At 56.3% G+C, this 11,357-nt stretch overlaps 2 protein-coding genes across 2 annotated transcripts; one reads left to right on the forward strand and one right to left on the reverse strand.

Moving 5' to 3' along the window:
* Positions 1-1,302: 1,302 nt before the first annotated feature.
* Positions 1,303-7,943, forward strand: VOLCADRAFT_66749 (mitochondrial pyruvate dehydrogenase kinase; the record flags this gene model as incomplete). The annotated part of the gene is made up of 9 exons (XM_002956109.1): positions 1,303-1,644; positions 2,145-2,254; positions 3,510-3,658; positions 4,350-4,492; positions 4,946-5,088; positions 5,513-5,552; positions 6,254-6,330; positions 7,320-7,415; positions 7,841-7,943. 9 exons carry the CDS (start codon positions 1,303-1,305, stop codon positions 7,941-7,943), a joined length of 1,203 nt encoding a protein of 400 aa, XP_002956155.1.
* Positions 7,944-8,425: 482 nt separating this feature from the next.
* Positions 8,426-10,667, reverse strand: VOLCADRAFT_97109 (uncharacterized protein; the record flags this gene model as incomplete). The annotated part of the gene is made up of 3 exons (XM_002956160.1): positions 8,426-8,652; positions 8,879-8,924; positions 10,635-10,667. 3 exons carry the CDS (start codon positions 10,665-10,667, stop codon positions 8,426-8,428), a joined length of 306 nt encoding a protein of 101 aa, XP_002956206.1.
* Positions 10,668-11,357: the final 690 nt, after the last annotated feature.

The raw sequence follows: 11,357 nt of genomic DNA on the forward strand, positions 1-11,357 counted from the left end.
CCCAATCTTTGCAACCCTCTGTTTTTTTCAACGGGTCACCGCTGGTGCGGGATATGACTCCTGGAAGGGAATCTGGCCTGGCCGATAGCTTCCGTTCCTGCCAGCCAGCCTGCGCCTTGGAACAACGATATTTTCATCACGAACTCGCGAAAACCGCCTGCTGTGGTGTTGGGTTCTGGTGGGCGAAAGCCTGGGTAAATAGGATTTCCGGGACAGGGACCTGCCAAAGAGTGCTGTATGGCAGACACCGGACGCGGGTTTTAACTTGTGCAGGAAGAGGGGGCAGGCTTGGGACATTTTCAGCATAATGCGTGCGACTTGATAATAATGCGTGCGACTTGATGCATGGGGCAAACATGTTTCCGCTGTATTTGCCGGGGTTTCATGCCGCTGCTGCCAGGCCTTGAATGCCATGTCGCTTGTGCCAGGGGTGCCACGGCCAGGACTGGCGGCCTAAATTATAATAACCAGGGAGGAAACAGCATAGGAACGCACAAACAGACCGAACGCGGAAGAGTGGTAACGTCACGTCTGGGCGCAAAAACCGCGCGGTTCTGGGATTGCGGTGCACGTAGTGCCTTCGCTCATGCGGCTCTAGCCGAGAGGCCCAATCTAGGTACCGTTCGAAACGACCACGAAGGTACAACGGGAGGAGAGTGGAAAGGCAAGGAATATATCATATGCACAAGTGTATCCCGCATACATTTCTGGTACTCCAGACCCCAGATACTTGATACGGGTAGGGGCACATGTATATGCACGTGCATGGCAGACACATCTGGCTGCCCTAAAATCCTAATGAGGATTTTACCTTAGTAGTGGCGTGCAAGGGGCTCGCGCCATGAAAGCAAACAGAGGGTCGCACATATTGGCGGTACAGGAGAACCGGATTGGAGAACGATTCGCGGCATGCACTTTTCCAAACAGAAGACAAGGCGAATACATCTAGAATTTCGCGTCTTGACTTACGGATCGTATTCTGGATTTTGTTCTATACACGCTGGCCAACGGTGCTCAATTTTTCCAACAACCTTACTGCGAGCTCAATTTCCATCAAGCGCATTTCGTGCTTCGTCATTTTGATTCCAGTTCTACTTCACGCTTGCACTTATTCCTTTCGAGGTAACAGAGAACACCGCTAACCTGCCTACGATGAGACCAAGACGTTTACTCTCGCGTCAACGAGCGCTTAGGTCATCAGCTTAGATTGCATTTCGTTGTGTTAGTAAAGGGCCGGAGCGCACTCTGTCGGCAATTGCCGACTCGGGGTGGCGGACGCTCCGGCAAACGCTCGTAAGAATGATGGGGCCTGCGGCAGCCCCCGCAATTCTCTCTGGCTTCGGGTTAGCAGTAAGAGGGTTTGCGCGGGCTGCCGCCGTTGCGTCGCGTCAAGCTGCTGTCAGCGTGCGTCTCATCGATTCGTTCAACAAGGAGCTGGTCGACGACATCTTTGCGCACGCGCTTAAGAAGCAAACCGGCGTTAGCCTCAAGTATATGTTGGACTTTGGGCAAAACCCTATCGAGCGGCAAATGCTCCTTTCGGCGCAATTCTTGCACAAGGAGCTACCCGTGCGCCTCGCACACCGTGTTGCAGAGCTGGAAAACTTGCCTTACGGGCTCTCTGCGAAGAAGCCCATCCTCCAGGTAAAGGGGGAAGTGGCTCGCGGTCGGCTTCCCCTTGTCTACGGCCTACGGTATTTTCGGAACGAACTACCTACCCTCCGGCCGGTGACATCAGGGCTAGGGAATTTGAATCGGATGAGGGCTTGGGCCTCCCATATACCTCACGCTCTTGGAAAATAGGGCCTTATTTTACCACCTCGGCTGGTGTGGGACGGGAAGAGCGTGGTGTGGAGGCTGGCGAGGGAAGGCAAGAGTGCATGCTAGAAGCTAGACGCCTATAGTAAAAGCTAGGCAAGGGAGCCGTAGCTCTAAGGGACAGTGGGATATATGGGAGTGGGAGACAGAAAGAGCTGAAGCGCGGGGGGGGGGGGGGGAAACAGCGCTCCTGCCTTACCCGTTGGGCCGCTGCGGACGCACATCTGGATGCAGACGCGCTGTCTTCACTGTCTATTGAGGGGGCTGTGTACCCTTACCAATACCTGAACCCCAACCCCTCTCCGCCATCGGGGCCATGGAACCAGGTCCGTGACTGGTACGTTGAGTCCTTCCGGGACCTCAGATCCTTCCCGCCGGTGAAGGACAATTCGGACGAGCTCAAGTTCACGGAGATGCTCCGACATGTGTACCGCCGGTACGACTGTACGACTGGGCGGTTCCGTTTTTTCTGGAGCTAGATGGGATGGTCCGGTGGGGTAGGGTAATTGGTCTTACGATCAGGAGGGGGGAGAGGGGGAAGGGGGTTTGCGGGACATCATCCCCTGGTCAGCCCCCGGTCAAATTAGATAACATTAATTCACAACTACCACAAGGAGTTCACCACCACACGGGATGGATTAGCAATGGGTGAGTGGGGGGCGGGTAGGAAGGAAAAGGCGCCTAGTAAGGAAATGTGTGAGGTGAGTACGAGGGCACTTAGCTTACGATGAATAAGGATATTAAGATATTGGACGGGAGGGGCAGCGCCGTCGTGGGGGTAAGTTAGTTACAAGTTACAAGTTCCGCACACAAGTGCGGGTGTGTCCGTAAAAGCGGGGGGGCCATGGACGTAAGGGGACTGGGCGGGGTGGTTGGGAGAGGAGGGTGGTAAAGGTCAGTTGGAAGATGCGGGTGTGGGCGTTAGATGAAGGAGATGAAAGAGTAACTGGGAAAATGACGGACATAGGCGTGTAAGGGAATATAACAGACGCGATAACAGACGTTATATACGAGGTCAAAATAAAAGACGCGGTCGATAACAAACCCTAGGTTGGCGGGTAGAAAAGGTATTTCTGGAGCAGTGGTGCTGGCTCAAAGCATTGGACGCATTGGAGTTATTTTTCTATTCTATGGCATGTGGTTCGGGTCAGCGGGTCCCTTAGCGCTTAAAGCGCTTATATTTAGCACTTTTCATTAGGACCAGGACCACGACCAGGAAACCGGGTATTACCGTATGTGTGTGTACGTGTGTGTACGTGTGTGTATGTGCGTGTGGGGGGGCCGGGGGGAAGGGGGAGAATTGCATGAGGCAAAAAGCAAAAAACAGACGTCAGCTGCCGACGCCTAAAGCAGTGCGGTGCGGTGCAGTGTGTGGGGGGGTTAGCCAGTCCAGTCAGAAGTGACGGATGTGCGCCTGTTGGGAGAGGGACTGGGCTCTGTATGGAGACTAGGACGGATCCCGGAGGGCCCCGGAGGGCGGAGGGCTCTGATCGCCGCACTGAGGGACGGGGGGGTGGGGTAAAAGGTAAAAGAGGCCGTCAGGGTCAGGTGCCACCCGGAGGATAGGATCTGCAGCCGCTGCATGCCCCTCCTGCAGCTCTTCCCTCTTCCTACCACCCGGGTGTTTACCCCTTTCCCCCCTCTCCCCCACCCCGTCCTGCTCCGCCTGTTCCCCCCCCCCTTCTCCCCAGTCACGCCAACGCGGTGCCGGTGATGGCAAAGGGTGTTGGCGAGCTGCGCGAGGAGCTGCGGGCCCGACAACAGCTCACAGAGCTCCCGGAAATCCACCAGTTCCTGGACGGATTCTACCTTAGCCGCATTGGCATCCGCATTCTTATCGGTAAGGGGGGGTGGGCCCATCTGGCAGGTGGTTTTGGGGGGGGGAAAGACGCACCACGAACGAGTGAAGCTGCTGGGGGAGGGCCCTGTCTGGGGGGGCGAGGGCGGATGGCTGAGGGGCCCGTGGTGCATGGGTTAGTGAAGCCCTGGGGGAGTTGAGCCGAGAGGAGGGGGGAAGAGGGGTGCGTGTGCGGGTTGGGTTTGGGGGTTAACGCATGGGGTCGAATTTAAACTCCCCACCCACATAGTTTCTTTAGGAGTTTTTCTCTTTCTCTTCTTTCTTAAACCTAGTTTTCCCTGTCCCTACTTGTCGCTCCGCCCTACTTGCGGCTTGAGTCGACATGATGCAGCCATCGTAGCATGCCGCGCCAAATTCCATATGCCCGGCATTATGATATGTTCGGTTATCCTTCCTTCCATCGCCCACTTGCATTTTCTCCTCGTTCTCCCGTTCCTGTCACATGCCACCCGCCACCCCTCCACCCCCCCTCCAGAGAACCACGGGTCGATGTGACTTTTCATCATCGCTTACCGGACTACCTAGGGGCAGTTTCAGACTTTTTGGACGCCTTCTGCCCTAGCAGCTCATTTTTGAAAAATTCTCTCGCATGTGATTCCTACCCCGACCCCACCCCGACCCCACCCCGACCCCACCCCGACCCCACCCCACCCCACCCCAACCACCCCGCCAGGTCAGCACATCGCCCTCCACGAGCCCTCCAAGCCCAACCACATCGGCCTCATCTGCACCAGGTGCTCGCCCGTACTGGTGGCGCAGGACGCGATCAACGACGCCAGGTCCATCTGCATGCGGGAGTACGGGGACGCCCCGGAGGTGAGCAAGTAGTGAGTGGGCTGAGTGAGGGGGTCGGGGAAGGGAATTCGGGAGAAGGGAATTGGGGAAAAGGGGATTCGGGGTCGGGTCGGTCGGAGGGAAGGGTCGGTCGGAGGGAAGGGTCGGTCGGAGGGAAGGGTCGGTCGGAGGGAAGGGTCGGTCGGAGGGAAGGGGGCGGTCGGAGGGAAGGGGGCGGTCGGAGGGAAAGTGTGGAAAAGGGGGCCGTTTATGAAGGGCCACCTACCCAGGCTGAAAATCTGTCAATACAACCCTTAGTGAATAAGCTGGAATGTTTTGCTTAGAGCGCTGCCAGCACGTCTGCGCCTCGTCGCAACCCAGTGCGTTGCGTATCCTGCTGTTGAAAATATATGTACGTGTGTGTATATACGTGCGTGTGTGTGTCTGTGTGCGTATCTCATTCCCCACTCATTCCCCGCGTTGGATGCGCGTCAGGTATCCGTGTACGGCAGTCCGGACTTCACGTTTCCGTACGTTCCATCGCACCTTCACCACATGTTGTTCGAGCTGGTGAAGAACAGCTTGAGGGCCGTACAGGATAGGTTCGCGGAGAGCGATGATCCAGCACCGCCCATCAGGTTGGTGGTGGCGGTTGCCGTTGCTCATTCTCGTTGTCGGTTAGGAATACCTTATGAGATGCTTTGGACATTATTAGCGGTTGATTTTCGGTTGGCGTATTTTCAAGTAATACCAACCTCCCGAATGCCTTCAATGAGCCCCGGAGGGCCTTAGACATCTGCAGTTGTCGCATTATCATCATCATCATCATCCCCCACGGTCCATTCCTACGCGCTGAGGAACTAACTGCTTTTCTCCTCCCTCCCCACCACCTTCCATCCGCCAGTGGTTCTCGTCTTAACCCCCACTACCGTCTTCCTCCTCCACCCCCCTCGCCTTTGGGGGGTGGCGCTTGGCACCACCACCGCTCGGGCATCTTGTCATATCCTTCTGTCCCCCTTAGCTCTTACTTTTACCTTCGTCCTTACGCTTACCTGCGTTCAGGCTGGTGGTAGCGGAAGGTGGAGAAGATGTGACACTCAAAGTGAGGCGCTGGAGGCGGGACTGGGGAGGGAAGGAGGGTGTGGGGCGGTGGGATGTCATCAGGACATTTCGTCCATGGCCCCCCTTCGGGCTTTGACAGCTGAGTGGGCTCAGAAGGACGGTGGAACGATGTGGGAGTGCCGTGTGTGTGTGTGCACATCTTAATAATACCGCGTGTCCTTTTCCTGGCTCTTCTTGTGGGCCCCCCCTCCGCGTGTTCACTACTTCCCACTCTCCCTCGTCACTTTCACGCCCTCCTCCCTACCTCCTCCCTCTCCCCTCATTTTCCTCCTTCACTCCTTCACACCTTCACACCTTCACACCTTCACACCTTCACACCTTCACACCTTCACACCTTCACACCTTCACACCTTCACACCTTCACACCTTCACACCTTCACTCCTTCACACCTTCACACCTTCACACCTTCACACCTTCACACCTTCACACCTTCACACCTTCACACCTTCACACCTTCACACCTTCACACCTTCACACCTTCACACCTTCACACCTTCACACCTTCACACCTTCACACCTTCACACCTTCACACCTTCACACCTTCACACCTTCACACCTTCACACCTTCACACCTTCACACCTTCACTCCTTCACACCTTCACACCTTCACACCTTCACTCCTTCACACCTTCACACCTTCACACCTTCACACCTTCACACCGCGCCTCTTGCAACCCAGGTGAGTGACGAGGGCGGCGGCATCCCCCGCAGCGGTTTGGCCAACATCTGGACCTATCTGTACTCCACCGCGAAGAGGTGAGGCACCGGCGGGCGGCGGGCGCTCCAACCCAAGGCCCGGAGACACGGAGGACCACACGGGGGGGTGGGGGTGGGGGGGAAAGACGAACCACACACGATTGAAGCTGCTGCCAGGGCAAGAGAGGGGGGGGAAGAAAGCAGCGATAGGGAGTTCGCGAGGAGGTGGTGGACTGCTGCAGCAGCAGCGACAGCGGCAGTAACAGCGGCAGTAGCCGCAATTACAACAGAACAGAAGAAAGCAACAGCAACAGAAATACCAGGAAACAGAAGCGGCCTCGGGTGCTCCAACCCCTGGGTGCTGAGGAAGGGATTGTTCAAATTTCCAGGGGCCCCTCCCGCACTGCACTGCACTGCACTGCACTGCAAGGGTACAGCTAGGGATGGAAAGGCGATGTGCGTTGTGCGATGTCTTCCCAAAGTTCCCTTCCTCTCCCCTCCCCCTCGCTCACTCGTCGGTGCCCTACTACAAGGAGTGCCGTACGCCCCCTGGCTGATTTCCCGTAGCTCCCTGATGAAGGCAGATCCCCCCCCCCACTTTCCCCTTTGCCCTGGCAGCAGCTTCAATCGTGTGTGGTTCGTCTTTCCCCCACTTTCCCCGTGGCGTTTCTGGGAAGGGTGGGGAAATGGAGGCAGGGGGCCTCCCAAAGGGGATTTCAAAATCTCGGAAAGGAAGTTGCGTTGTTGCTAATCGGGTTCCATCGCGGGGGGGGGGGCGTTATTAGGGCTTTGGAAGTTGGCACGTGCGTGCGTGCGTGTGACTCTGTGGCATGTGTTTTCTTCTCCTTCCCCCTTAAACACATACCAACATATGCACACGCACACTTACATTACACATTTACACACACACACACACACGCACACACACACACACACTTCAACACACGCTTGTCCTTTCTGATATGTCCATCTTCCTTGTTGCTTTGGATGCAACAACAACGGCGACGACGACGCGCGCTTCTGTTGTGTACGGCATGTACGGCACGCAGTCCTGTGGATCCCCGCGCTGTGGATGACGCGGACAGCGGGCCGGTGGTTTTGGCGGGTTACGGCTACGGACTACCCATCAGTCGCCTGTACGCCCGGTGGGTGGCGGTGGGGGGGGTGAGGGGGTGGTAGGTGGGGTATTGGTAGGTGGGTGGGAGTAGTAGTGGGCAGTAGTGAACATTGTTGCAGTTTGTACATTGTCTTTGGCTTAGTAACTTGAACAAATATATTAACTCCCGTTCTTTGGCGCAACCTTGTTTTGTTCTTCGCGACGGCGCCCCCCCCCCCCCATGGCGCCTCTCCCCTGACCGCCTGGCACGTGGTAACTTTACCTATCTAATCGCTGAAATTCTCATTTCGGAAATGTCGGGCAGATTTCTCAGTTGTCTTCTCCGCGAATTAATCAATACCATTCCATCTTGTTAATGCTCGGTCAGTAGGGAGAATTCAGCTACGCCCCGCCGCCGCCTACCTCCTCTTCCTCACCCACTTATCTCCCGCACCTCCCCCGCTCGGCCCTCAGGTACTTCGGAGGGGATCTGCAGATCATCTCCATGGAGGGGTACGGCACGGATGCCTACCTGCACCTGAACCGCCTGGGCACCAGCCAGGAGCCGCTGCCGTAACCCGGCGGTGGACTTGGTGGTGGTGGTGGTGGTGGGGACGCGGTGACAGCTGCAGTGCCACTGAGCGGGAGGAGGAGGAGGAGGAGGAGGAGGAGCAGAAGGGGGCTCCGGTCAAAGGCGTGCACATGCACCGGTAGCTGCTTGCTTCGCCAGCCTTGATCCACACGACCTTAACAACAGCTCAATACACTGTGTGTAGAGGGAACCTGCCAGCGGCGGCACGCGAGAGGTGGGCCGCAGCTCCGCGTGGTGGTGGGAACAGCAGCAGCACCTCGACAGACAGACAGACAGACAGGCAAACAGGCAGACAGACAGGCTTGTCAGGAAGGTGAAGGCGGTCGATTTGCATGAGGGGTATTCCTTTTCAGTTTGTTGAGTTCTGCTGCGCACGATGGATCACACCGGTGGTTTAGCTGGGGTAATGCAAACTGAGTGGGCGCTGAGAGGTATCATGGCAAAAATGCTCTAAGGTGTGGCATTGGCTAAGGTTGTGCCAGCAGCTTTCTGACCTCCTTGGCCCCGGGGACCCCGTGTTTCCTTTCCTTCTTCTTCTCCTCCCTCTCCCTGTCGCGACGACCGTTCTGGCTTGAAGCCTTGGAGCAGCACTTTATGAGGCGCGCGGAAGTACCGCGTCCGGCTTGAAGGAAGGCTGGTCGTGTGGGGCGTGTGTGTACGTGCACGTGTATTTTTATTTTGCTGGGTTTGACGTCTGCATTGTGCAGCAGGGGGAGAGGAAGGATGTGTGGAGCGGATGAGTGTGCGAAAAAAGAGAGGGGGGATGTGTGGAGGATATGTGCGAGAGAGGATGAGTGTGCGAAAAAGGGGGAGAGGGGCACAGTAGGAGTTGCGATTTGCTGCACGGGATGGGGAGGGGTTGCGGCTGCTGAAGGAGTAGGAGTAGGAAGAGGGGTGCGGGTGGTGGTTCGGCTGCGGACCGGTGGTGCGAGAGGTGGGGCTCTGGTGGGGGTGAGGGCCGGTTGTCTGAGGAGGGGAGAGGAGAGGGGGGGAGGGAGAGTGTCAGTGCGCAGTGCTCAGCGAGGCAGTGAAGATCGAGTCAAGATGGAGTGAAGATCGAAAAGACGAAAAGATGGGGGTAATGAACGCGTGGACTCGGTCTCGAGGGCGCCGAGGAGGAGGAGCATGGCGAGGTTACATGGGCAGGGGGCCGGGAAAGCATTTTGTGTGACGCACAGTTGACTGAGGCCGCAACTGACACACACACACACGCACGCACACACACACACATAACACAGGGGTAAGTGCGCAGTCGATGTGATGCGATACTGGTGCGGGTTGGTTTCATGCACGGGTGCGGGTTACAGCGGTTCGGTTCTGATTGGAGGGAGATGGGAGATTCCTAGGCGTTGGGCAGAGGCTGGAAGCGGGGTAGTAGGTGTGTGGATGTGCTGTGCTCTGCGGCAAGGGCCCGCTGGGGCAAGGCTTCGGAACACCGCCGTACACGGCAGAATGGGGGGGAGGGGTGGGTGGGCATTTGCCTGGGAAACCTGTGATGGAGCCCCTGGACCTGACCCGGCCAGAATGTGAGCGGCGTAATGTGGACACCGCGATGTGTGTGTGTATATGTGTGTGTATGTTGGCGTGTGGGGGGGGAGAGGCGGATGACGGTATGTGTGGCAATGGGATGGAGCCTGGAAGCCACGGGGCTGGTGCGTTTAAAATGAGGGTGGGGAGGACAGGAAAAAGCTTGGGGCGAGCCGTTTTGTCCGTTTTATGAGGGCGCACGAGGGGGCGCATTTTTCCACTCGTTTTCAAGCTGCTTGCTTCTCCTTCTATCTCCTGTGTACTATAACGACCTGAGTACATAATGGTTCATGATGACGCGCTCGTTTTCGTCTCGTCGTTTTGCCATTTACTACGCCACCATATCTTTTCGACACCTCGTGGAGGGTATAAGTCAGTTGTCCCGTACCAATGAAGATTACTGCAATGCTTTGCTGTGGCTCTGGTAATAGCAGGCACTGAACGTAAATTGGACGCCAAGACCTGTTAATTTCGTACGACGTCTGCACCGCCGCCGGTGGAGCGGAAGGAAAACCAGCTGACTTGCCATCCCTTTCCTTTCCCTGGGGGGTTGGTGGGGGCAGTGGTTGCCCTGAAGAAGAAATTAATCTGGGCCCATGGACCAGGCGGGGGTGGTAATGGCAAGGAGTTGGAAAACAAAACAGGAGTGGCCAAGTGGCCATTTTGCATGTGGGGAAAATGAACGCGCTAATGTGTGTGGTTGTTACAGCGGGCTAATGTGGTTCAATACGGGGTGTAGTTCCTGAGCCCGACGCCACACTCGCCTCGATGACCCAACCCGAGGTGTGCCTTCGGAGCGGCTCCTACTCTGCGGTGCAGGATCGGGGAAAGTCATTTCATCCATGTTTCAGGGCGGCATGAAAAAGGATGAATTCTCTTGGGTATGTGGCGAGGCAGTGGCAGAAGGGGAGCTCCTGTTTGCGGGGTTTGTGGGATGATAGGGGATGGGATGATGCCCGAAGAACGCATTGCGCCGGCGTGTGGCATGACGCGGCTTCTGTTGCGTGTGGGGTGTTTCTGGTTCGTGTGCTATGTGGAGGGGGAGGGAAGGAGGGGGATGGTGTGTTTGGGGGTATTTTGCTGAGATTGCAGTGTGTAGTGTTTTGCTTTGCCAGCTCTAGTCCAGCTCTAGTCCAGCTCTACGTTCACCGTGGCGCTGGCGGCGGTGCTGTGAATGTTCATGATGGATATGCCCAGGGGACCGTCCGGTGATCGACCAGGTGTGTGAGAGCGCAGGAACGGGGAGAGAAGACTTCGGTCAGACCTTCAGTATTGACAGTATTGAACGAGGCAAATGCAGCTGTCACATTGTACAAGTGGTTAGATTGTCTAGATTTGCTCTTCCTACAAACTTGTTTGGGTGTCAGGACTTTCATTTGCTTTAATAAGAATATTGGCCGGTAGCATTACGAGCGTTACAAACGTGTAATGGTTTTTTAGGTTGTGAGCTGATGCTTTAGGTGCGCCTACTGCTGTACTGCTGAGTGAGGCGTATGATGACTAGGAGTGAGTGGTTGGTCTTAGGGATGTGCTTGAAAAAACTGTGCGACGACGACCGGGAGCACGGCGGCCGGGAGTCCTTGTACAGTCGACACAAAGGGCCGAAAGGGCCAAGAAGCTTTGAACGAGTTTTGAAGGTTTCGACGGCGCATTACATCAACCCTATCATACAGGGTGTAACGCGCAGGGAATGAACCAGCGGCTGCTTCAGCTAGACCCGAATTAAACCTCTGTTATCGCTTGGGCGCTCACTATAAAGCAATTCTAAAAAAAAACATTACTTGCAACCGATCTCACACGAACCACAGGGCGAAAGAGGCGGGGAAAGGCAGCGTGACACACTGCAACATGTAGCCGCGTTATCAGCCCCAA

This window comes from Volvox carteri (assembly GCF_000143455.1).
Source record: "Volvox carteri f. nagariensis unplaced genomic scaffold VOLCAscaffold_58, whole genome shotgun sequence".
Taxonomy (NCBI): Eukaryota; Viridiplantae; Chlorophyta; class Chlorophyceae; order Chlamydomonadales; family Volvocaceae; genus Volvox; species Volvox carteri.